This window comes from Salarias fasciatus, chromosome 3 (genome assembly GCF_902148845.1).
Source record: "Salarias fasciatus chromosome 3, fSalaFa1.1, whole genome shotgun sequence".
NCBI lineage: Eukaryota > Metazoa > Chordata > Actinopteri > Blenniiformes > Blenniidae > Salarias > Salarias fasciatus.
Genome location: NC_043747.1, coordinates 5,877,027 through 5,904,628, shown reverse-complemented (window position 1 = coordinate 5,904,628; position 27,602 = coordinate 5,877,027). Strand labels below are relative to the sequence as shown.

General features: G+C 42.5%; 1 protein-coding gene across 7 annotated transcripts in view; it reads right to left on the bottom strand.

Moving 5' to 3' along the window:
- The window catches only part of nrxn2b (neurexin 2b), a 686,522-nt gene that overhangs the window by 344,838 nt on the left and 314,082 nt on the right, over positions 1-27,602 (bottom strand). For all 7 annotated transcript variants that reach the window (XM_030088531.1, XM_030088536.1, XM_030088533.1 and 4 more), the window contains one exon: positions 23,172-23,362. In XM_030088531.1, the coding sequence (XP_029944391.1) occupies positions 23,172-23,362 (191 nt within the window). The remainder of the gene's footprint in view (positions 1-23,171; positions 23,363-27,602) is intronic.

Here is a 27,602-nt window from a genome sequence, read left to right as displayed (position 1 = left end):
TCTCTTTCAAACATTTCCAAGTGTGGAACACACAGCCACCAACGTTTAAACAGGGCCGGCTCTAGGCATAGGCGAACTAGACGGCCGCCTAGGGCGCCACGTCCCGAGGGGGGCGCTGCGGTCGTACAAGGGGCGCCACGACGCTTTGTGTTCCGTGTGCCCCGCTGTGCAGCGGTCCGACGCACTGCGCTCCTCGTCCTCGGCGCTGGCCGGCACTGGCCTCGGCGCACCCCCCCCCCCCCCCCCCCCCCCCCCCGCTCAACAAATATCGGGACCGGTCGAAAAACACGCTCCCAAGGGGCGCTCGTCTCGGTCTCGCCTAGGGCACCTCTGAAGCCCGGGCCGGCCCTGCGTTTAAACATCAAAAAGTGTTACTGAGCTTAATTTTGCACTGAACTTTGTCAACTTTAATTTGGGTTTCCACAAAGCCCCAGAGATCCCCGGTGCCCCCTCCTCTGGGAAACATCATCTCCAAGCCCGTGGCTCCACAATGGGAAGGCGGAACTAAAAACACCAAAGCGATGGACCAATGCTGCACCATCACCTCCCCACCTCCCGCCGCCCCGAGCTTTACAAAGCGGGCACTGGAGAGGGACGGCAGTCCGGATGGCTTCTTTGAGTCACAGCATCTCAGAAGACTTTGGTAAACACGTCAAACCAGTAAGAGATTTGAAAAGCTACTTTTGCTCGATTCGACTCTGCAACAAGCGGCCATGTAACCTTGACTCATAAGAAGTGGATTTCTAAAGGCGGTGCTTCTGGTCAATACGGGTCCTGGCAGTTATTGATAGGAGAAAACCGTAATGAAATCTTTTTTTTTTTTTTTTTTTTTTCAGAGCGAAGAGGGGCTCAACAGAAACAGTCTGGAGACCACAGGTTTGATCTGTTCAGACTTCTGCTCTTATTCCAACTGCATCACCTCAGTGGACATAATATTATGGCGGCTTTTTACACGTAATATTCATTAAATACCACAAAGGGGCCAATATGACAGAGTTGACCTCAGAAGTCACCCGTCTTTTAATTCATTGTATTGCACATTATGTCATGAAATCTATTATAATGTCAAGATTTTACAGACGTCAACATAAAAGAGGAAGATTTTCTTTTTAGTGAAATAAATGCACAAAGAACTGAGAGATATGAAGGTGTGTGACTTGGTCTTAATGGAAACAAATGGTTTGGAAATAACTGGATGAAACTAAGCTGATCCCAGCAGCACACTCACTGGAGTTTAATCATCTCCAAAAAAAAAAAAAAAAAGAGAAAGAAAGTCATTTTATTTGGTTAGAGGTCTGGGGGCAATTATGTGCCCAGTGACCAAATAATATCTGAATGAGCATCAGCACCACACCACAGATCACTGGCATTTACAACACCAGACCGGTAATCTATTGAACGTTAGCTTATCCCCTCATGAAGAACGGCGATTTTGATCATGTGTTGTTTTTATTATCCATATTTTGTGAGTACCACTTAATGATGCATCTGTTTTTCCTGCTACAAGGAATCAAAACAAGTTCAAAAAAAAAAGAGGCGCCGGCGTTTGCCACCGTGGCTCCGTGTCACTGACCCAAAGCTGTACAAGAGGCGGAATGTGGCAGAGCTCGCCGGCGACACTCTGAAAGATCGTACAGTGACGCAGACAGGCATCATTACACACTTTCATGCCTCCGTTCTCCCTGGATGAAATGTCACTCTGCATTCGGCGCTCTTTCGCTCTGCTGTAGCCATGCTCTCCCAACCACGACTTGCTGGGTCACCGTCTCTCTACCCGACATTATTACCCTCCAGATTCCTCTTCGTGTCCCTGCCCCCTCTCGTTCTCCTCACAGACCCTCACCTTGTCTTTCATTATCCTCTTTACCCATCACCTCCGCCTTGCTTGAGTCTCCTCCACCTTTTCGGTGGTAATCTGACAGCGCCAGAGAAGGTTAGTCGCTCAGGTTCATGGATGCTAGAAAGGAGTGAGCGTACATAAATCGACGTCTTGGAGAAAGGCATCTCTGGGATTGGTTCAGTCAATTAGTGACTGTATACTGAAGGAATCTGTCCATCATGGATATGTATGTTCCACGCTGGCAGTGGTTTGATCTCAGCGGAGAGGGACGGGCTGGGAATTACACAGCGCGCTCATATCTTTCCCGGTGGCTGCCGTCGTCGTGTGCGAGCGCTCTTATTATTCACCGTCTGCCGGAACGACAAGCAATTTCACTTCAGTCTGCCGCTGCTGTTCAGCACAAGAGGAGATCACACGGCGAAAAACCTCCGTAATTCTATAAGCGAAGTCAGGTTTCCAGGTTTAACAACTCCACTCATCATGAGGTTTTTAAAGAGACAGGAAAAGAAAAAGAAAAAAAAAAAAGCTCTGTTTCAAACTCCCCCGCCGATGATCTTTGTTGGAATTAATATACAAGGTGTTCCGGATTATTACGTAACTGACACATCGGGGTGATTTAGCAGCTGTTTTTTCAGTCAAGGTTTTATTCCTCATTATCTTTTCAAATAACCGGTATCAATCCGAGGTCAGGCGGCGTGCTCGCCAGGTCATCTTAATTAAAAGGGAGCGCTCCTTCAAGAGGTTGTTTCAAGTCATTAGGCAAGTAATACCTGTCACGTAGTCTGGGGAGGGGGAAATATCTTTAAGGTAGAAAACGGGAATTGGAGCAATATCTTGCAATAGCAGTGAGCCAGGCGTGATCATCTGACTGTGAAAATATTTTTTTTTTTTATGATTTAAAGCACGGATAAGCGTGGCTGGATAAAAGCTTCTAACAAAAAAGACTATCAGTCCATTCATCTCACCTTCATGCCCACTCTGTTCGGGTCAGGCCTGGGAGGGAAGGTGCATCCAGAGTAGGTCACAAGCCCATCACAGAAAGACAATCGCTCGCACACAGTCACTCCTACAGGCCATTCCGAGCCTCCAATTACCAAGAAAGTCTTCTGGCTTATGGAACAGTGCTAGAACACCCAGAAGGCGCCCGTCCAAACTCTCTTCTAAAGAAAGCAAACAAAATGCATTTTACAGCGGTCGTGCCCATCGTCCGCTATTGGAACCGTGCTGTCCCGTCAAGAAGAGCTGCTGAAATCAGTTAGGAGGGAAACAAGGTACTTTGGAAAAAGGCTCAGAAATCTTCTCACAGGTTGGGCAGACATTTGAAGGATTTCCTGCACTTTGGAAAAGACAGAAACTTCAATACGGAAGGTGTGTGGCCATTTAGCTTTAGAGAGATGCAATAAATATTCCAGAATTTAAATGTGTCCAGACAGCGGGGTGGCTGAGGATGAATGGCGTGTCTTATAGGTGGCAGCTACATCCTTGGCTTTAAAGAATTTCTATTGTCTTCAATCTTCAAAATATAACAAAGATCTCTTTCAGCTAAAAGAACATCTTTTCAGGAAATACAATAGTTTTCATACCTAGAAGAACCAAAGCATTGCTGGAATTGTGTGTCAACATTTCTCTGGTGGATACAGTGTTGTGAAGCTGTGTTCACTGCATCGTGAGGAGCTGGAACAACTCTCAGTTAGTGCAGATCAGCCTCGTCTGGCCTTTCAGAAGAGGGGAGGTGTTGAAAAGGATCTGTCATCCTTCACATCACTGGGAAAAAAAAAAAACCAAAACACCACAGAAATGGCCTCTCCGCTCAGTAACAAACTGGAACACGGTGTCCACTCTGCTTTTCAGCCTCTCGTCTTTCCAAGACGATGAAGAGGGACACCCGCGAGAGAGTGGTTTGACAAACAAGCGCACCCATGACAAAAAAAAACTGCATTCATTAGGGGCCTTATTACGAGTCAGGCATCTGCCAAGTGGCTCCACGCCCGCCAGAAAGACCTTTGAGATTCATGACAATGTGGAATAAAGCAAGTTTTATGTGTAAGGTGTGTAAAAAAAATAAAAGGAGCACAACACCAGAAAGAGGCAGGTTTACCTTGGTTATTCGTAATTTGAAAATCTAAAAACACGCCAAGCACATTGAAAACTTGACAGCTTCTCTGATTGAAACAGCAGGGGATCAAGGCAACTGAAGGCCAGTTTGAAGCAATCCACGTCAAATTCACCAGCCCTCCTTTGTACAGGAAAGGTTTCTTTTTTTCCTTCACTAATTGCAACAATATTCAGGTTTGGCTGTTGAAATGACCCAGCAGTCGGTGGGAACAGGGTTTCTTTATTGCCCAGTTTGCCTGCTGAGATGTTGTGAAAATGTCATTTATAAAATCCCGATGTCCCTCTCTTCGTCAAGGCCACTGCTCGCTCAGCCATCTGGAGGACGTTCGGTCGAAGACTCACACATAAAAACTAACTGTCTCATTGTGACCTGCTCTCTACAAGAAAACAGCTAATTACTGTTTACTGTAATTGAATATATTAACTTGGGAATTCCAGTAATGCAAAAAAAAAAAAAAAAAAAAAAAAAAATTAAATAAATAAATAAAATAAATAACTAATCTTGACATGAAATTTACATAAAATTAACATTTGAATTAGCTGTTCGAGCGTTGGCGACACGTCTCACACGCATCGCAGGCGCCAACGCCTGAAGTTGGGAAAATTGAACTTTTGAAGCGTCAACGCAGAGCGCCATCCAATCACAGACGAGCACTGTGAGCGCCGATGCGGGCCAGAAGGACGTCAAACTGGGCCGGGAGAGGCGGAAGTGCCGCTGAAAGCGAACGCAAATGGTGAAATTCACCAAATTGCGAGCGCCGCTGCAGGATGGGATGAACCCAAAAACGTCACACAGGCGCCCGACGACGCCGTTTTCTGGCTTTCTTTATTAAATAAAGCCGAGCCAGTGTCTCGATGGGATCCGCCATTGTCAACATGAAGACAGGACACAGAAGCTCCTCCCACTCCCGCCAATGAGCTGCCGTGCGGCGCGAGCGTGGGAAGCGTCGTGTGCAGATGAACACGTCGAATTCCACACTTACATGCGTCAACTTTGAGGCGTCAGTGACGCCCGTGACGCTTGCAACGCGTCCGGTGGAAACGCACCATTATTTTAAATATTTATTGTTTTTTTTAGGTGTTGCAATTAAACATTTAAAAGTGTTGTGAAATGGTCACTGATTGTGTCTGGTGTTACTTAAATTAAAAAAAACTGGTTGAAAACGCTTCATGTTGAGTCAAATGTGGACAGTGATGATTACTGTCAGGAACTATTTTGACTGGTAAACTTTTTACTGATAGCCTAAAGTTCTAATTGAGTACAGCCTATATTTTTTACCTTCTAAAATAAAAAAAAAATATAAAACAATTTATACAATCAAAAGCAAATCTCAGAAGCTCCCGCTCAGGGTTTTCTTGAAGGTAATCTGGGCGGGGGTCGGAGGTCAAAAAGATGACAATCTATTTTGAATACTACCTGTAATAATACTTTCTTTAGACTTTATCAAGACAAGGGAGGAAACAAAGGACGACAACATCATTCATTCAGGACTCAAAAAAATTGAAAAAACAAAAAAAATCCAACTCGTCTACAAATCTAAATTGAACTTCACTAATTCAAATGGAACCGTTTTCAAGTACTTTTTTTTTTTTTCCGTACACTTTTTCACACAACAGACCGAGAATCATGGGAGATTCATGACATAATTCAAAATGGCCTCCTCCGTGAATCTCGGTTGAACTGCGTGTATTTTTAGTTTTCACTGCGATTTACACACGACTCGTCCGGATATGTAATGTTGGGCGAGGAATGGCAGCTTTAAGCTCGTCCAGGTGTTGATTTGACTCCTTAAAATGAGCAGAAAAGTGTGAATTTTAAGCACTTGAAACTGCTTTGCCATCACAAAGATTAACTGACAACACTTCAGTCATCTGGCTGGGAAAAAAAACAAAAACAAATTCAGAGATCTTGAGGAGTAAATGCTGGGACAGATTTAGCATATACTGTATAAGCACATAAAAATCATTAAAAGTGTTATAACAACAGTCTCCATTTAAAAAAAAAAAAACTATGTTGGAGAAGACTTTGGAACTTGATGGGAAACACAGCTGTCTGTGCCGGTTTTGTGGTTCGAGACCATTTGCAAACCACGGCGTTGTTGTTGTTTATATTTTGGTGAGCTGGCGGAACTTGCGCTATATATACTGTCATTTTAAAAAAGTTTCATTTCCGTGAGTTACACAAGGGTGCACACCAGCTGCGGCAGAAAGCCTTGGACATAAACTATTATCACATGCATGGGAGTGCAGGCACAGACACTCAGGGGAAGAGTCGCCTCTATCTGGCCTCCATCTCCAACCAGGAAGCTGGCTTTTGATGAAAAGGTAGAGAGATGAAGTGGGAGGGAGAAAAGAAGGTGGGGTGGAAAAAAATGGCCGAAGCGCTGAGTAATGCTCGAGTAAATTGTAATGTAAGACAGGTCTGTGTGAGGGAGGGAGGGAGGGAGGGAGCGGGGGGGCTAAAACACACCACTCTATTGCAGCGCTCGAGCAATCGAGCCGGCAGACCCATCATTTATCGAGAGAGAGCACCGACACGAAGCCGAAAAATAGAAGGGAGAGGAAAGGACAGCGGAGGGAAATGGATCACAAGAAACAAAAAGAGGCTGGAGTGGATGGAGAGGCTCTACTGGACTGTGTGAAGGACCTGTGTGAGCTCGAACGGCTTCACTTGTGATAAAAATCTGTGTTTTTGCTGATGATGTAGGTTAAATTTTTGACACAGATGCGATGCACTTATTCATATGTTGAGGACAAAGAGGTACCTGTCCCCTTTCATGGATAAATCCTTAGACATGAATAGAGTTGTTTTCACTCATAAATCCCAGCTCAGCCATGAGAAAATAGGCAAATGAAAAGCTGAAGAAAAGAATTTATTCAACAAATATTACATTTCAATGGTGAGGAAGAACTAAGAGTTTGTCTTCCGTTTCAGGCTCCTTGACTTCTCCTAGGTGTCAGGCTACAACAGAAAGCCATCATGGGCTTGGTGGAGGAAGTAAAAGCTCTGAAAAAAGCACATCACCTTCCCAGTGTTGGATCGGGAGAGGTACAACCACATCAATGGCGTGGGGCTGCGTGTCAAACCTGGCTCCTGTGCTCGGACAGGGCCAGAAGAGACTGCTGAGGACAATTCTGTCCGAGTCTGTGGAACAACAGGTGGCTTTTTTTTTTTCTGGTCCAGGGGACTCGAGCTGGACCACAATGCCACGGAGGCCTGCCACCCACTGCCCAGGAGGAACAAGCACAGGCTCTCCAATGGTGAGATCTGTATTCCCTCTGAAAGAGAATTAAAATGAGCGTCCGTGCAGCTGCTCTGAATGTGCAAGCAGGGTTAGTCATTTCTGTGGACACGACGCTAATGCATAAAAAGGGGAAAATGACAACAGCAATTAAGAATGTGTGTGAATGCATAACAGTTGAAATCTGCATGTAAAAGAAAACTCATGTGATTGTGAGCTGCATTTATAAATCTCCAGGTTCTAACTTGGACATCTTGGACGCCCACCTCCGCCGACCCAAACCAGATGGTAAAGAACAGACATATCTCTCTATGAGGAACTGACGCTACCTCATCTGCACAATCATGCCATCAGCAAACCTCGACTGAAGTGTTTCATGGAACCGTAGCCGACTGGTCAACACAGCAGCTGCAGGTTATTAAACCTCCACGCTTAGCTTCCATGTTCAGGACTGTTTTCCAAACACGTCAACACACGACGCAGACCCTGGAGCATTTCAGTACTTGAAGTCTTTAAACTTGTATCAAGCTGCTCGGGATTACTGGGTCAAGAACGTTTCTGAAGTAAAACATGCACGTGGTGGCGCACAGCAGAGACAGAAGTTCAACATCTGAGTGCGTTTCCCTTCTAATTCCATGGCGCCCAAATTAGAAATGAATAGGAATGCAATTACAGTCACCGCTGGACAATGCCTGTCATTTTTTTTTCTTTCTCTCAACACGATTACATCTCGGTCGTGTCCTTCACTTAATGGATCCACACTGTCCTCTTGTTGCTGTTGCCCCAGAGATGCCAGTCTTAAAGGCTATTCATGCTGACACGGCGCTTAAGAAGAGGACGATAAGAAGAAGAAAAGGGGGGAAAAGATGAAGATGAGAAATGTATTCTTCTCGCATAATAATGGAGCAGAACCCAGTACAATAGGGATGACATTTCATCGCACACAATACAGAGGAAAGACAAAAAAAAAAAAAACCCTCAGGATGTAACAGTGTATGTAGAGCTGGAGGTTTTATATTCTCTGCAACAAATTATTGGAGTGGGAAAGCTATGGCGACGATGTGTAGGAGAGGACAGGAGGTCAGCATGCATGGAAATGCAGCTGAAACACGACACGACAACAAGCCGGCCCTGTTCTCAGAGTCCCTCCAAGGCCAAATGAAGTGTAATGGACAGGAGAGCGCGAGAGCTTAAAGACACGCGAAAATGGGCACGGCAGCCGCTTTTACCAAACGCTTTACACACTGCTGTGTCCTTGTGCAAAACAATGAATTGCTTGCACATAAGGAGCGGCTGTATGGATACTCGTCTTCATTCTCTTACAGAGGGGATACAAATCGCACCAATAGAGAGCTCGCAGGAAGTATCTGTAACGCCGTGTTCTTAGATATAGGAGTCTGAGCAACAACAACTCAAGGTAGGATTTAGCTGTATTTAATAATGTTTCTATGCACTGTGCATTCACGCTCTTCACATCAACATATTTGGCCAATCAGATGGAGCTCTTCTACTCAGGACTACTTTGACAATGGAACATGTTCCACTTCGTGCATCAGGGCAGAAGTGAAACACACAAAAATCAAAGCAATGACAGCAAATTGAACAAACTGCTTCAGTTCTGAAATACTGCTAGTGGGAGTTAGAGATCTACAGAAAGTCTCCTTTTTTGTTTTATGTGTTTTAAAAAGTTTCAGTTTTAGTGGTGCTGAGCATCGTTGTCATGTAAACACCCAAAAACCAACTAAAGTTTTCGGTTTTCACTTGAAAATGTGGCCTTAAAGCCGCTCCTAAGCAATTAAGCCACGGCTGACGGACAGGTAACCTTAAGCGAATTCGTCCTACATGGGAACTCGCAGCGCACGAAGTCAGCGCGGGTCGCTCGCTTAATTAGTCTGCTGCCATTTGTTTATGGGCTCGGAGAGGCACCCACACAGTGCCCCGACGTGAAAGCAGCGAAATGTGGATTCACTCTCGTCTGTGTGACATAAAGACGATATGAAGCAACACGAGGAGGCTTAATTATGGCTACACAGAGAGACGCTCTTGAAAACACACTCCCAGAGTCAGTGTGGAACTGCTGCGAGCATCGAGGTTAGCGGAGAGGAAATGTGAAACACAAAGAGCGAAAAGACAAACAGTAAATCGAAAACGCTATGCCGTCCTCTGGTGGTCGCATCTCTGTACAGAATGTGTCATAATGATCTAATAAACGGCAGGTCTGACGATGAATGGAGGAATAAATAAATCACGATGTGCCATAAATGGGATTTTTGTATGCTTCCAATTATTTTTTATGATCAAAATCTCAGAATTTACATATTTATTGCCCAAATGGAAAGGAAAATCGCAAGTTGAAGCAGATAAATCAGAGCCTCATCTCAGATCATACTTTACTTTATTATGAGTCCCTACCTTCATGTGTGTCAACAAAATGGTTCGTCATGTTAACCTGTCACAAAACCACATTGAACCGCAGAGTGCGAGACAGTCAGAACATCGGCTCTTACTTGCACGACACTTCGATCATGTGAGAACATTTTAATTCAGTTTGCGAGTGAAAGAATTTTGTTAGCACTCAAGACTAAGAGGCTGCAATGCAACTTTTGGCTGAAATTTTCACAGTGTTCGCAGCTGTTCTAGAGATGTCAGGAGCAGAAAAGAGGAACCGCATTCACGCCGCACAGCTACATTCATGTGTTGCTGCACTGTTTCAGTTATGCGTTAGATGCCGTTTGTACAACAGCGTTGAAAGTGAAAACACATAATTTTAGCATTTTTGTTTCAGAAAACTTTTGCATTTACACATTTTGAAAACAAAGCCCGTTTATATATTGATGGCAGCCATTCTAAAATGCTGCAGTTAGCATGGTTGCTGGTTTACTACCACCGTGGCTTTGCAAACGGAGTAAGAGTGTTTCAAAAAAGTTGCATTTTAACCCATTTCCTTGGAGATTGAGTCAGATCCAAAAGATGTGTTTTCCTTGACTCAGAGCACCGCTGTTGTGTAAAACATCCCTAAAATACAGCTAAAATTGTATATTTCAACTTGACAATACTGCTGTGTAAACAGGTTGTTTTTTTCTTGTATTATTTACTTTTTGTTTTGATTACTAAAGCGGCTGTATGAATATATATATATTTTTTTTATGAGTGCCAAACTAATTTGGCTGTGATTTTCAACTGCACTGACAATCCCGCCTCGCTGTGTCCTTATTGTACTCACTTGTTTGTGTGTGACCGTTTGAAGTGTGCGTCAGCGTGCACCTTTGAAGGAACGGTTGCACGTTTTGAAGGCTTGTTTCTTTTTCCCGTGCAGATTTTTCAGAGTGCCGGTTAGCAGGTCTTTTTTCGCTTTCCCCATTCCATTTCCCCATGCCATTAGAACACAGGTGCGGATAAATAAAAGGGAATTTTCTCAGCCTCCTTCGTTCTTTTCATTAACAACCGCCAGAGCTGACCTTTTTAGCGTCTGCGCCTCAGAAAAAAGTTAGAGAAGGAAGAGTTGGAGTTTACCTTCTGCTCCGCCGTGAAAGATTAGAAAGAAAAAGAAAGGTTTGCGATTCTGGCAAGATTAGTGGCGAGCTTATGCCGGTTTTTCAGATGTTGATATTAACCAGAAAAAGTAGCAACAGAAAGAGGGAAAGCTTTGGGACGATCAAACGGCTAATCTCAATTCTCCCTGCTGGCAGGAGCCGAGCTCATTAAAATGTGTGTACCTGTTTGTCTGGCCCTCGTTCTCCTCCTTCCTCTCCCCCTCCGCCTTGCCAAGCCTCTCCTCCACATTGTGTTTCAATTTGTTCTGCTTTTGTTGGGAAATGGAACATATTCAGTGTCGTCTCTTTACGATTCCGCGCGACTGCGCCTCATTAGCAAGCGCCTTCAAAAGGAAAGGGACAGGCGGCGTCTGAGTGTCAGATCACTGCGTCTCCTCAACCTGGAAAATGCTCCATTACGTTGATTTGACTGTTGTTGATGTTCCTCACTCCCCATCACTGCATTAATCACAGCTGTAATGTCTTTGACATTGACGCCATGGAGTTGCTTGCTCGCATCGGGGAAGACGAATGTTGGCGTGTGCCTGCTCGTTGGCGTTTCCGGTTTGATTCACTTCCAATTTTACGTTCCTGATTTAAAAAATAAATAAATAAATCTCAAACTAAATCTGAATTTAAAACAGGCTGAACCTCTGGAACCAGACTCCAATAACTTTCTCGAGCAAAACACTCTCAAACATTTACACTGAGTCCAGACATTACGGCATTTAACTTTCTTTTTCTAACATCTACAAAGAAAAAAACAGTCTTGACTGTGTGTGACCTTTCATTTGTAGCTATGTGAAAGAAATGACAATAATTACTAAAGAAAAAAAAAAAGAAAAAATTGTGTTACAGCGCTGGTTGCAGCAAGGTGCACTCATCTTCAGTGCTTTTAGCCAGAAAACATCCAGTAATTAACCTCAAGCGTCCTTCCTTCAAGGAGTTATATGAAGAACTAATGAATTAATAATTAACACATCGCTTCTGTTTGCAATTTATTGTGATAACTGGGATATTTAACACTTCCCATTACATAAATTAATGGTGCAGTAATATTTTTTAATGTTTGTTCCTGGTAAAGAAAGGACGTTATGCCCTTCAGGCGTGACGGAAGTTTGTGTTTTTCCTCCTTGCTCGCTTTACGGTTGCCATTACAAGCTGCACACATCAGACAGGAAACCGAGACTGAAACCAACTTAGAAATGTAACTTTTGAAAACAGCTTCCAAAGGTGGGGAAAAACGTCCCACTGTCAGTAGCATTAGCATTAGCATTAGCTTCAACCTGCGATGCATTTGTGTCACTTGACCGTCGTCTTTTGTTTGCACGTCTACAGACAGAAAGCAGGGTAAGCTAACGGGACGGCGTCCTGGGGATTCTTGCGTTCGTTGCTAAACACTATGTTCAGGATTAATCAGTAAAATATGTCAGAGGAAACAAAGAAAGGGGCGCTCGTCCTCATTGGGATGAGTTAGAAAACATTCCCCAATTAACTTTAATCGTCTGTCCTTTGAGGAACACTAATGAACTATTGATCGATATTTTACTTTTTAATTGTTTTTAATCACTGAAACAATTAGCAGCTACCTTTACTTTATTTAATCATTTTGCTTTTTACCTTTTGTTGTGCACTATAGTTTTTTTTTTTTTTTACTTTGTACATCGTTCATTTCATGTTTAGGTCAAATGATTCACAAGTCTTTGTGAAATTTAAAAGTACAACAGATGTTTGAAAGTTAGAGCCTTGTCAATGAAGAAAGTATCCTCAGCTGTGGGTGTATCTCCTGGTGATTTCAGCGTTTGTTGCTGAAGAAGTGATATTAATTAGTGAAATGTGAAACCGGATGCAGCAACATTCATCCTCAATGCTTTCAGCCGGAAAACACTCCCTCATTAACCTTAAGCGTCCTTCCTTTTAAGGAGCGATGTTGTAGCTCTAATGAATTAATGATCAATATATCAACTTTTTTTAATTAATTGTAATAACCCGGATAATTAGCATAAACAATTAGCCTCTGTCCACCCTTGCGAGATGCGAGTGTTTCACAAATTGTGGATGGATGGCATAGTCCCCGTTGCTACCTGTCACAGAGGAGGACGCTGTTTAATTGTTGCCTCTACCTTCCCAGGAGGCGGCTGCTTATCATCCACGTAATGGTCTTGTTCGAATAATTACGCCAAAGCAAGGCAAGAAAAAAAAAAAAAATTAACATGGTAATTATTATCATGCTAAAAGCAGCCGTCGGCGCCTGGCAACCATGAAACATGCGAGGAAGTAAAAAGAAAAGGGCTGAAGTGGAGAGTTTAACCATTTTGCTTTGGGGAAATTTATAAAAAAAAGGATAAAAATTACAAGCTATTGGGTCTAAAAATACATGAATTAATTAATGGGAATTTTGAAAGAGGCAAATCGAAGCAGCTCTCACAATACAAGGCATCAAACAAAAGGCTATTTGACACTTTCCTGCAGAGATGAACGGGGGGGATGCTCGATAAAGGGAATCCCTGTTAATTTATTCTGTGATAATTAACGCCGCTCTTTTCCGGATGAAAGCGGGAGCTGGGAATACGTGCTGGTAATACCGCCGGGGTTCCCAACGGGGCAATCGAATGTTCCAAGAATAATACATTTAACTCCAATTCTTTGTTTGCCCAGGATTACGTCGGGGCACTTATTACGCCGAACATCACAAGATATAGACATCTCGCACCGAAACGGCAGAGAGGAATTCTCTGCGGATGACATGGTGATTTTCCTCCCAGAGCTGGAGTCGCAGATTAGAGAGAAGAGGGCGAAACAAGAAGTCACCTGAAAAAGACGATGACAAATCCTGTTGGGAAATGTCCTTCACCATGAGAACCGAGCCTTTTCTTCAAAGGGAAAATGATATAATTTGGTGTATTTACTGGGTATTCTACAGGAGATACTTCAACAGATGTTTCAGACGGAAAAATGATAGTAACTCAATTGCAGGCTCAGTGGCACATCTTGAACTTTTCGGGGAAAAAAAAAAAAAAAAAAAAAAACGTTATGTCAAATATGAGTCATGCTGTCGAAAGGAAGGGAAAATTGCTTTTTTTTTTTTCCTGAAGTACATTTTGTAGATTTAGAGAGAAAATGTATGGCATGAAACAACATTTTTCAAACATTTTCACGAGGTAAGAGCCACAATTCTGCCTGAGCGGACAAATAAATATTCAAGATTGTGTAAGAAAGCAAACTGTGAGAGCATGAGATAACTGAAGAAGCTGGTATTTTTCCAAGGTGTTTGCTCAAGTCATGCAGCCATTTTTAGGGTAAAACTCACAGCAGGTTTCACGTTGAGATAAGAAGAGCGACCACATTATATTTTTCCTCTTATGCAAGACTAGTAACCACTTTTACCTTCCTCTCCCTTTTTCTATTGGTTTTAGCAATTTTAAAGCTTTAAAAGATATTTTTATCATATTTTCATCCAGGTAAACCATGGTTGACTGTAAAAGAATTAAGTCCATCCATTTTTAACAAATCTCTATTTTATTCTAAGCCTTTTCATTTTCTTTGAGATTAAATAACATATTCTCAGTTGAAGTTCAAGGCAGCTTGCTGGTGACGCAGTGGAATGTGTCACAGATTTAAAGCGATACTTCAACATTTTGGCAAATTGGCCCATCTAGGGCAATTCGGTAGTCATTTAGAACAGCATACTTACTTTTTTTGTGAGGGCGAGCTGTTGTTTATTCAGCGGTGCGTCTGAGGAGAGCTTCACGGCGGACATAATGGAAGTGGACGGTACAGTTGCTTCCCCTCGTCAAACTCATCAAATACACAATCCAACAACCCCAAAACACACTTTGGTGGACACGTTATAATCCACACATTCACTACGCTGTGAAACACCAACAAATAATATTGTAGCATTACGACATTGAAGCAAATATTGGGAACTACTTTTTCTTTTGAGATCACTACGCCCAGACGCCATGTTTAGTAAGTAGTTCCGTCTTAGCAATCTTCGTAAAAAAACGCTCAATCTCGTAATTTTGCATTAATATTTCACAGCGTAGTGAATGTGGGGATTATAACGTGTCCACCAAAGTGTGTTTCGGGGTTGTTGGATTGTGTTGGATTGATGAGTTTGACGAGGGAAGCTACTGTACCGTCCACTTCCATTATGTCCGCCGTGAAGCTCTCCTCAGACGCACCGCTGAATAAACAACAGCTCGCCCTCACAAAAAAAGTAAGTATGCTGTTCTAAATGACTACCGAATTGCCCTAGATGGGCCAATTTGCCAAAATGTTGAAGTATCGCTTTAACTATTTAAACCATCTTAACATCACATTATTACCTTGAACTGAAAGATTTAAATCTTTTTAAAGTGACAGAAAATGATCGTTTTGTGAAAGCTTCCTTGAGCCGCCGCAGGAGGAGCACAGAGCCACAGGTTGATCGTCATCCCTGGTGATTTATGAAGAGATGAAACATCTGAGACATACGATCGCCTTGAGCTTCCTCCTACTGGGACACATGAGAATGTCCATATACATTAAATATTGCACCATTGACTCTCTTGTATCAGCACACCAGTGGATGTATTTTAAGGGAATTGTGACACAGTGAACTACTCTGCTGGTTCTGAACGGCGTGGATTTCCTTTTAAAGCCATCTGTGACTATCCTGAGAATAAAAAGAGAGTTTGACTAAAGATGATGAATATATATTGAGTATATATAGATTAAAAAATAAATCTTTCCACTCTTGGCTCATCCTTTAAGAAGCAAATCAATGAATGTTACAGAAACAGTTCCAGTCATTTCTGCATTATCCTGCACTCAGCTGTGCTGGCCTGTATCAAATTAACAGATTCCAGTCGGAAAAAAAAAAAAAAAAAATCACTTTCTCCGATATCGCATTCTGCTTATCGCAATTTGCAGTATCTTCCACCTCAGCTGGGTATAACTAAAGGATTTTTCTGTTTTATCAAGTTTCCGCATCGCATTTGGAAGCGTCTCTGGCACATTTTCACAGGGAGCTCGTTCAGCCGCTGGTGTGTGTTGCTGTGGAATCAACAGGGGCTCCTTAACCGCGTGAATATGCTAATGTTTCGTTTTCACAGCAGGTCGTCAAGAGGAAAGGTTCGGCTCGGTTCCCCATATGTTCCTCCTCACGCCCCGCTCCCAGACCGGCGCTCGCTGCTGAAAAAAAGAAAAGCTTCCACGCATGCTCCTCGGGGACGGCTCGCGTTGTTCCCTCATCACACTTTACCTGACAAAGACGAGTACCTTCAAGATGTGCTCAAAAACAAAAGAAGGAAGAGCGAGTGCACGAAAAGCCATTTTCTCCATTTTCTCTGCACAATTACACAGATAAAGCTCGGAGAATTGAGTTTTGTCTGTCTTCTTGTGAAATGCAGGCTGAAATGGTGTTAAAACACAGCAAAGGGATTGTGGTGGGGAAAAGAAAAAAAAACTGGGCTTATTGGTGCTATTTTCTCTGTATTTGATTTGCAAAGCCTTCTGCAAGACCGTAAAGCAGAGTGAGAGGAGGAAAAGGGGGAAAAAAAACCTCATCAAATTTGGTTGTCGGTGTGTTTGTAGCACTTCTGAAGAGGCTTCCTCCACCTACACATGCACGGCCAGGGGTCGGTGCTTCGCTGGGCTGTTTACACTGAGCGGCGTGCCGTGTTTTGACGGGGGAATAGTCACGGTGGAAACACAGAGAGAGGTTTGAATGGCCAATTAGATGAGGGAATTGAGGATAGAGACATCAGCCTCTCCCTCTGAAGTCCTCCGGAGCGAGATTTACAACTCCGATCCCCCCCACTGCTGGGGGCAGCTGCCTCGATCTCCGTCCCCTGCAGGCGAGCTGCTCGGATAAAGAACAGGAGGGCTGAAAATACACAAGTTTAGAAAGCTGGAGTTTAACAATGCGGAGAGGAGTGGAGGTGGGGGGCGGCTTTCCCTTGCCATATGAATGACACAGATTAGGCATCTTCCTGCTTTCATATACAAGAAAAGACAAGAATAATCAACCACAATCATCTTTCAGGGAGCTGGTTTCTGTAAATGCTCGGTCAGTTATGCAAGTCTCCTCTTCTGAATAAGTAGTACAGCAAGGCTGTGAACTGCAAATATTTACGTGCACGGAATCCACATCACGAATGACTGACTGAACTGCACGATGCCCGTATTCACACATTTCAACATATTAGTCCAATACTGGGCGATATGCTCGTTGGTATAGTTAACAGGTGCAAGTGTCGGAGGTCCCAGAGAGTGAGTTTAAAAAAAAGAAGTAACTATTCTTTGTAAGCCAGGGAGTAACACAAAGAGTGTAACTTGACCTCAAACCACAAAGACATCAACATCATCGACATAGGTGCTAATTACAGTTGACACTGTTATTGCATTAATGCAATAACGATACTACTTCCTATTACTCCTTTAAAAAAAGTAACTTCTTTATTGTTGTTGGGATACGTCACCTGAGCTGTGCGCTCAGTGGGCTCAACTGAAGACAGTGGAAGGAAGATGCTCTTACATCTGAATGTTAACTTTTCTAGGGAGAAACTAATTCAGGAATGACAACGAGAAGACGTAGTAACAGATTCACTGTGATAAACAACTAAAATGAAGACAGTAAATCTGAGAGGCTTGCTTTCTCCTCTAGTAAACAGGAGCCTAATGATATACTAAGTATGGCTAACCAGTAACCATGGCTAATGCTATAGGTTATATGTAGTTTGGTGAACATTTCCGATGAAGAAAATATAATGGAATCTTTGTCATTGTTAAAAAAAAAAAGCAAAACAAAAACAAAATTTAGTTTAAAATTCAAATTAATGAAAAAAAAAGCAAATAAGAATAAATCAGAACTAAGAGACTTGAGTAGTCGACTGCTTCAACAAACTTGGTGATTTATTTAGTGTGTTTGTTGCTAATGCTAATCAAATCCATTGTGGATGCAGGTTAGAGCGAATTTAGTTTATAATCTAATCTATTTGTCATGCTGCTGTCAGGAAGGCTGCATTAGTCCAGGATTGAAAGTGCACTCAGTGTAGTCAACAGCTTGTGCACAACCACTCGGCTAAATGCTCCAATAAGCATCTTCTCCATCAGCGGTTAAATTCAGTAATATTAGATGGTTAATATTTATTTATTTGTAAGACAACACTCATCTGTCATTTGTCTAACATTCACTAATTAGAGCTACAGCGTTCCATTTGAATGTTAACCTGCATGAAGTAATAGCTGCTGCTAGCAGAGCTAGCTAGTTACTTGTGTTTATTGCCCCTACTGGTTTTAAAAAGGTAAGACAGCACTTTGACACAGTTTTTTTTCAGCTTGTCAGACAGTGCAAATGAAAGTTGATGATTGAAGTGAAAAACAAGGATAAGAGACGGCTGCTCTGTAACCTTTTTGACTATTTGCAGATAAACTACCTCAGTTTTATGGAGGAAGATGCTCTTCACTATACATTTTGAAGACAGCACTCATCAAAAGTCCTAAAGTTTCATAATTTTTTTTTCCTCCATAATGAGCTCTTGCAAAGACTAGACAAAAAAATAATAATCTGCAAAAGTTCATCTTATAAAGCCAAACCTTGTGATTGAAGTGTAACACATTGTGTAGTCAGAGGTTTTTAAAGATTTGCGATCTCGCTTTGGCTTTCGTTTGACTTTTCCATTTAATTTGAATAAATATTCCATTCAGAAGGACAGACTGTGACCGTTTTTCACACCATCCCTGTTAATTTTCAGCTTTAATCATTTGTTCTGTGCTGCTGCTGGCTGACTGTCCATGTTTGCAGATGATCACACGCTGTCTAAGAACACAAGATCGTTCATTTTAATTGGACATAGATGGTTTCATTCATGACCGGAGTTATTACAGTGTTGCTGCTTGGATTGTTTTATTCTGTCGCAGCAGCCACAGAAAAGCGTGACGACAGCTGGAAGTAACTAAAGCGTCTGCACACACGTTCGTCACACATTCATAATAATTAGCTCATCCTCATACGAAAAAGGTAAAACTCTTTTCCCCAATCGCTTGTAGAACTCCAAACTGACTTCAAACGTTGATCTTTCTTTCTACTCTTCGCACAATTTCTCCACCAGGCTCCGATTGCACCAAGTATGGTTAAAAAGTTACAGTTATTAACAGCCTTAGAAAGTTAATTTCCCCCCGTGTGACGGGCCATGCAGGTTCAAGGAAATACAGTAAAACAAAAAGTAGCAGTACCGCCCATCTGGCACCACTAGATGTCACTGTATGACAACAGTATGCTGCTACAGTACCACAGGAGAAACCTCTATCTTTAATTTTCCTTTGATATTCTTCATGGTAACCATTCCATCAAACTCCTGATTAAACTGATTTATATTCCTCAGTCATCCTGATAACAAGAGAGATGACTACGACTAACTTCATCCATAGTTTTTCCACTTTATGTATCCACAGTATCTGTGATGCATTTGCACTGTTAGCTTACCTTTCTTTTCTAAGAATCATCTTCATATCTGAAGTTTATCTTAACACTTTATCTGTCAAGTTAAAGTGATGATAAAATTTGAAGTAATAGCTGTTTGTGTAAAAATTGCAGAATTTGTGTCAATCGGGACAAAACCTGTCACCTCTGCTTGAGCCTTTTCTGTCGTTTCCAAGTAAACAGACATTTTAAAAATGTGTATCATTTAAATTTCACAAGCTGTGGTTGTCTTATTTATGAGCCAACAGACCAAATCCAAACTTAACTGCTCTCTGTGACAGCATATTGGATCACACTGGATTTTCAATATCACGTCGTGGACATTAAGTGGTTGTGAATCTGAGACATCGGCTCTAAATCTCGCCTTGTTTTGAGCGATAAATCGCGGCCCTTTCTTAATTAAAACAACATGTTTTCCATCGCTCTCACAGTTGGCTACAAACAGGACAAACTCCAACATGATGGCAAATAATGGGAAAGTATACAGACTGGGATTTCACATGGGGCCTAAAACTAACACAACATGCTCCAACAGCTGCGCGATTCTTCACAAACCTCACTGCTAACGATCCTGCTGTCTCATCCCGCTGCTGATTGACAGCAGTCTTTGGCACATCTTGTCCAGAAGCAATCAATCAAAGACAAAGCCTCTTAATGATACACATTAATTACTTCACTTTGCTGTCGGAGATCTCCGGTGTTGATATAAGCATGTGTGGCCGAACAGACGACGGGCTTTTATTTCCCCATGAATTGCACACAATCTGTAATTAGGCTGCAGTTTAAAAAAACAAAAGCAAGAATTCATTAAATCTCGTGGTTACCGATCTGTCTATTGAGGATGTGGGATTGTAAATGAACACATAAACCTTAGCGGAAGATTTGTTATGTTTTTCCACCCATCCTTGCCAACTTTGCACTCTTCATTTCCCGTCTCTGGCTCGTAAAAAAAAAACCCTGCGTCCATTAACTTTGTCTGCAACCCCGGGGACGGCGAGGACTCTGGCGCGGCGCCATTCCCCTCCAGACCCATGCCTCATCCTTTTCAGATCCGAAAGGACAAAAAACAAGTGTAATTCTGTCAGCAAATCATATCTCAGCCTCCTTGGAAAAAAAAAAAAAAAAAAAAAGGTGGTATTTTGATCTTGTGACTCGGCGCTGCCTGCAGGGGGCCCAGGGGCTCCACCCGACTCCCCATCTGTCTTACACAACAACTACACCCTCCAGAGCTCGGCAGTCTCCGGGCCACGGCACGGGCAGAATCGGAGCGAATCAGCCACAGCCACGCTCGGATTTGCACATACAGGCATTTGGAGGAGTTTGACACTCGATGTCCTCTGTTAACGCTCTTGTGTGTCTTTGTCTCAAGTGGATAACTTTTTGACTTTTATTTCCATGCTGTCGCTCTCCGGCTCCAGCCTCTCTCTCTCTCTCTCTCTCTCCCTCTCTGAAGCATTCAAACTAGACATCAGAAAGCACTTTTAAGTTCTCAGAGACTGTTGGGGACGCTTCAGTGATTTTGGCAGAAATGTGCTGGGAAGGGATTACTGATATAACCAGAAGCACAAAGTATCAGTCGGTGAACCTGCAATGATTTTATTGAGTACTGCGATGAATAAAAGCACTTATATAGATGATCTGCATGTCTTTGTGCTTTACATCTACTATTTTACACCAGCTGTGATTGAGGCTTTTTTTTTATTCACTATTTGGCATATCTTTTTAATGAATCCTGCAATTTTTATGAATTATTTTCACTTTTCTTTCATCTGTCACGCATATTTCATTTGCAGAATATGATTGCAAAGTCTCTGGAAACACACTTCATCCCATTTCAATCACTCTTTTGTGAGATGTATACATTGATATTGCAGTGTTACGAAGTTTTTTGTTGATTTTGAGAACCGTTGTAAAGATGCAGGGCTGCTGTGCATCTGTTTCATGTTAGCTTTAGTAGCGGCTACTGGAAATACTGGTTCTTATTTCACCAAACTTTTTACCGCAGGACGAACATCTCGATCATCCTGAACTGACGTGAACAGCTGCTGCCTGTTGGACGTTTCTGGGGTGTTTGATTGGTGCTTCTGCTTATTTTCACTCAATAAAGTTCATTTCAAGGACGAATACCATTCAGATTACAGCTGATGTGACTTTACCTAACAGATTATAGAGCATCTTCCTCCCACTAACTGATGTAATGTCGGCTGAACTGATATCTAATATCTAAGACGGAAGATCGAGGGGGGTGTTTAGGTGAAAGAGTAATCATGGCTTTAACACCTCACACAGCACAGATTCACACACTGATAAACTGGTTTTGTTTTCCGCCACGATTCTTCTGCTGATGCTTTTTTTTTTTCTCCGTGATTTTGACTCCAAGTCACACTGGGACACCGGTGACTAAAGGATATTGCTCTGTTATTGCCCCTCGGCCCCGTAAAGCCAGCGTCTGCCGGAACAGGAAGAGGAGGTCATCGCTCAAGGTGAAGGAGATGTGCTCGGCAACATTCGCCAACTTTTCTTTCAATCTCCGTCTGCTCTCATTTCAGCTGGGACTCAGGAGTGAGAATGAACAGCGACTTTTTTCCTGTTTACTCCGTTTTTTTCAAACCTACCTGCCAGGACAAAGAAATATACTTTGCAACCCAAGAGCCCTCGCTATAATTTAATCAAGATGCAATTTGTCGAAAGAAGAAATTCAAAAATGATTATTAATTGATTGTTTTTTCCTTGAACTCTCAGAGTTTGAACCACTCTCTGATTGCTGATTTCCCAAAACATTAAAAAAAAAAAAAAAAAAAAGAAAGAAAAAAGTGGTTTTAGAAGAGGTTTTTTTGTAGATGATGGAGAGCGACTGAGTCAGCATGGTGTCGGCAGGACAGAAGTAACAGGTGAGACTCACTGGGGCAACGGACATGGGAAGAAAATACGCTGAGAGGGTTTTTTAGCCAAAATGATGACACAGTTGTTCTTGAGGCAAGAAGTCTGTCGTTTTTAAGACATTTGAAGCACGAGTGCTCGCTGCACTTTGGGAGTTGGGAGGGATTCGAATGGTATGAGAGAATATTTCAGATGTCTGGATCGGGCTCTGACTCGGGTTTATCGTCTGTGAGAGAATAAACTCAGTGTTCACCGTCTTCACTCCACCTTGACCTTTTTTGAGATGTATTTGGGAAAAAAAATGGTTCAGTGACTCCATCTGATCCAGAGCAGGACCGCCGGCTCTCTAAGTATCCACCTGACCTCGTCAACGTACCTTTCTAGGACCTTTCAAAGCGATAAAGGCTTCAAGAGGTTTCACATCACAAGCCTCCAGCCTTCCCCCAACAGGACCGTGACGCCGCATTGAGAAGAACGGTCTCATCAACTGTTAACAACTCAATGGTTCAGGTTCATGTTGGCATTAGACGGTGGTGAGCAGCGGGCAGGAATACCAGGAAGAAGTCGTTTTACAGTAGATGTGTTGCACAAAGACGATATCGACCATGAAAACAAACAAAATGCGCCTGGTTTATATTACAGTTACGACTGAATTCTGTGTTATTTCCCATCACAAGTGTCTACACTTACCATTGCATTCAAAAGTGGTGCATGTTGTTGATGTTGTTGTTTGTTTTTTTTCCTCATTATTTGTGTTCTTCTGACTTCCTCGCTGTGGCCTCCAGGAATTAAATAATTCCAAGTGTCAATCGGCACAACTATTTGACAAGATTGTGAGAATTTGAAAGATTACTGTATTTTCCAGACCAGTGCAGTAGCAGCATTCTGTCGTCATACAGTGACACCTTGTGGCCACAGATGGTATGTACCAGTATTTTTTTTTTATTATGCACATTTATCTACATGACTTTGAAAGATAATATTTATCATATTAAATGAGCATGTTGTACTCCAATGGCAATATTTTGCTGTCGATCGTTCACCCCAGTGGAACAGTTGCTTTGGCGGAAACTGGTGGAAACGACTCCTACCTTTGAGGTCCAGGTTGCGGGCGCCATTGGAGTGCTGAGTGACGGTGCGTGAGTCGATCTTGAGCGTATGAACATTGTTGGCGTCCCGGGACACCACCACATTGTGCCACTGGTTGTCGTTGAGCGGCTTGTCCGAGTTGCCCTTCATCAACGACGGGCCGTTGCCGAGATCGAAGACGTAGTGGACGAAGCTGCGGAGGAAGAGGAGGAGGAGAAAGAAGATGAGGAAGAGGAAGAGGAGGACATTGGGGTGGGATTGTGATAAATCTATCCCAATAGCCGTCCTTGAGAAACTCTTAATTTTTCGTTCGTCCTGGCTGAGGAATGGGGACAATCACACTCAATTGACTTCTCTGAAGAAGTCAAGCCATATTTTAGTTTTTCCTTTTTTTTTTCTCCATTCTGTCTTTTTTTTCCAAGGACGCTCACTGACGACTGGTCACAGCCAGAAACACTCATCCTTCAAACAGCTATTCGAAATTCTTTTTAACCTCCATCATACCGTCAGTAGTGAAAAAAATAAATAAATAAAACAAATTGTTTTTGCGGGGGGGGGGGGGGGGGGGGGGGGGGAAATAAATTAATATTCTCCATTGCTCATGGGAACTGGGATTTATTTCCTCTTGTCTCGCCGTGTTCCTGTCTTGAATTCCCTGTCTGGCCACAGGCAGACGAGGTGGCACAGCTCCCTCCTTCAGACAAATATGGCCGTCTTTTGTGTTGTGGGTTAAAGCCATTGTGGCCGTTTTATTCAAGGTGTGCGTGTCAGAGTGCGTGAGTGTGTGCGTGTGCGTGTTTTCTACCTCAATTCCAGCTCTTTTATGAAGCCTGTTGTCTTTGTGTGGCAAAAGCCGCTCAGGCTTTTGTGTTCTAACGAGGCTGAATATAGACCACAGGAGGAAGGTAGATACGCTGCAGAAGCCTCTTTCTGACACTCTAATTACGAGCAGCTTGCAGGGCGATACGATTCACAACTTGGAATTGTTGGTGTCTGTGTTTTTGTCCCGTTCCTTTCAAGTCTTTACCAAAAAAAAAAAAAAAAAAAAAATCACTGAATACTTTCTAGTTAGGAAAAAAAAATGGCTGCACACAATTAAATCTTGACAATTGTTAACGGCTTAACAAGTAGTAAAGGTGAAAAATGAAAAAATATGATTTTCATATAAAGATGCACTCCATGCCTTTTCCTGCAAATCTCTAAAACAATCCTAGCAATAATAATATTTTTGGACTGAAAAGCATTTTTTCTTTTGCGACCTGACTTTTTTGTCTTGATATCTCCCCAAGACTTTCTGGTTTATTATGTTTCTGAAAAGAAGAACCACCTTTTTGAAACAGTTTGTTTCACTATCTGCTTTTTTATTTGTTGCTGTAACTTGTATTTATTATCTTAGTCTGGCACTTCCAGCAGAACACAGACGACTGCCATGAAAATCGTGGGGAAAAAACATGCATTTCGAGATAAATAATCCTCTAAATTAAAAAACGTCTCTTGATGAATTACTGTAAACTAGTGGCTGTGCAGAGTTGAGTCAGCTATCCAGTCTGTTCACTGTAAAAATTAAAAAAATAAGCCTACATGTGACTTTCTACTAGTATTGTTTGTGTTTATAATGGGACGCTTGCAGATTAGTTGCAAGTGCTAGAGAGAGGAAGTAATGCCTGAGCAAATACAAATAGGAAACACATGACAGCAGCATGTTTGTTAACAATCTAATCATGTTTCCAGTGCATGTTGTACCATTAAAATCAGTAAATACCCAGTAAATGGTGAAAAGGTCTCCTGTTACCGCAGCATGCCTTCTCTACAGACCGGTCATAATCTTATGGCTGATCCGCGTACAGAATGTGCAAAGTTTTCTGCCCGTCGCTGTTGACGTATTGTGGGACGCAGCTTTTTCCTTTTCAACTTTAATTTCAGTCTTCAGCGTGCGTCCCTCCGCTCTCTGAGAGCAAAGAGAGGCAGAGTCTCTGGAGTTCAGCATCTAATTATATAAACTTGCAGATTTTCTTAAATCACTCAAACTCGGCTGGGTGGTAAATAACACAATCTCGTGTTGGTGCGGAAAACTCCGAGCGCAGATTTATTACTGCTTCATGCAGATTTCAAGAGAGGGAATAAAAAAAAAAAGAAAAGAAAAGAAAAACAATGCTTTTGTTTTTCAGCTGAAAGATTACAGCTCGGCTCCACACTGTACTTCTCACCGAGTATAACTAGATTAGGAACTAAGGTAGATTGCTTTTTTTCAATTGCTTCATAGCACAAACACAGCTCGGCGGGTGTTTTTTTCTGCCGAGGACGGAATGAGCAAGAAGTAAACGTTCAGCTGCTCATTTATTATCATCAGCAGAACCACGTACCAAGAAAACCCGGGGTGCACAGGGCCGTCTTTTCACTGAGAGCCCAGACAAGCTCGCCACTTAACCCTCGTGTTGTGAATTAGTCCGACCCGTTTTGGAAGAATCAATATTTCTGATGATTATTGGAGCGCGAAGCCTTTTCTGCTGGGTTCAATCGGAGCAATGGACGTGGAAATGGCGGACGCCTGGTTGAACATGCCCGGCACGGCCGCCGACCGCGTGTAACGCTCCCGCAGGAGCAGGCTGCAGCAAATCTCTGCGAGTTTCAGACTGACGCGTCCGTCATTAACGCACGCCGCGCGCACGGCTAATGCGCTCTCACACAGCTGGGCGTGGCGGCTTTTAATTGAGATGTGGTCAGGCGCAGTTGTCTCACGTCGAGGAGAGGAAAGGAAATTGCAGCATTTCAAAACATCTATCCAAACTACCGGGTTGTGGTTGGCAGAAGGGAATCCGAACCGGTAATTGGTGAAGGTGAGATCCAGTCAGACCTGCAGTCCGCACTGTTTCAAGGATACGAAAAACACGTTGCTTCAACATCTGCTGTGTTGTCAGACGCGACGGTTGCTTTTGGTGACAAAAGCTATTTTTGTGCTTCTGCGTGAAGCAGAGGTGTGAAAATGCTGGATTATTTAAACCTATTTTTTCTTAAGTGAAAACAGGAAACTCTCTTGCATTTTGGGTGAAACTGAAGCTCAAAGCCACTGAAAATGCAACGTTTTGGAAACGTGTGACTCCGTCTCCAAAAGTGAAGTGGAGTGTGAACTTTTTAAATACATATTGACCTGAAATGTGTGAACGGGGCCTTAGATCAATGTGACATGTTAAATCCAGAGAATCAATATCCAAGCTTTAACAAGTAGGCAAGTAAAACAATTAGTACACTGTTTTTAACATTCTGAAATGAAAACACATTTTCTTAAAATCGATACTGAGTGGACAGACGAAGAAAGACGGTTTAAAGGAGTTTCAGTGTTTACAGCCTGTTGTTTTCTGTGTGTATTTCCAGGTATTTGTCCACTAGTTTCCCCACAGGAAAAACACATCATTGCCATGTAAGCGCAAAGTTTTTCTGAAACAGAAATGCAAAAAAAAAAAAAAAAACATTTTGACTTGAACATTGATGTTCAAAGGATTCATTATGTGGTCTAAAATGTGCACTTTTGAATTTGAATTAAATAAGATTATATCCACTCCTTCATCTGCCTCTCAGTGATTTGGTCCATTTTGCTGTGGGTCAGTGGAGGTTCATCAAAGTGAAGGGAACAGAGATTAACTTAAAAGAGACACATATCATACATATCTTTCGCATATATTTACAAGTTTGTTAAAACACAATTTGCATTAAAATGTCTTCATTTGTATAATTCCCAAATAAATAACCATGTTTCTTTAGATTGGAAACGTGCAATTCTATTTATATACGATGATTATCAATTGGTAGTAGTTGCCCCACTGCATTACGTAACAAAGATTTCATGCACACCTTTTCAAACTCTCAAAAAAAAATTTTTAAAGGGGCTGTATCATGCAAAATTCACTTTTTGTATGTTTTAACCTTGTTATATAGTTATGTACTCACCAAAAACACCCCCAAAGCGTTTTTTTTCCTTCATGCCTGTGTGTTTGAGCTTTCCTCCTTGTTGTGCTGCTCAGAGAGGCAGCCCCTCCCACACCCGTGAAAACGCTCTGTTTTCCCACGTTCACGTCACACGGAGAAGATGGCTCCCCTGAGCCCCCCTCCCGCAGGCCCTCGGCAATCAGCGTTGCTGCTTTTTGTAACTCCGATTACGGAGATAAACTTTGACCATCGTCTGAAAGCAAAGGTCAAGCAAGAGCAAGAGTCTGAAGGGTCTGAAGGGTCTGAAGGGTCTGAAGGGTCTGAAGGGTCTGCGCTTGGTGAGTTTCTCACAGGAAAAGACGTTTTTGCGTGTGGAGAAGCTAGAGCTAAAGAGCTAAAGCTAGCCAGCGTATTTGTTTTGAAGCGCTGATTGGCTGAAGTACGCCGTCAGTCAAAGTCCACAGGGGGAGAGGAGGGACTTTCAGTGAAACAGAGCGTTTTCTCTTCCG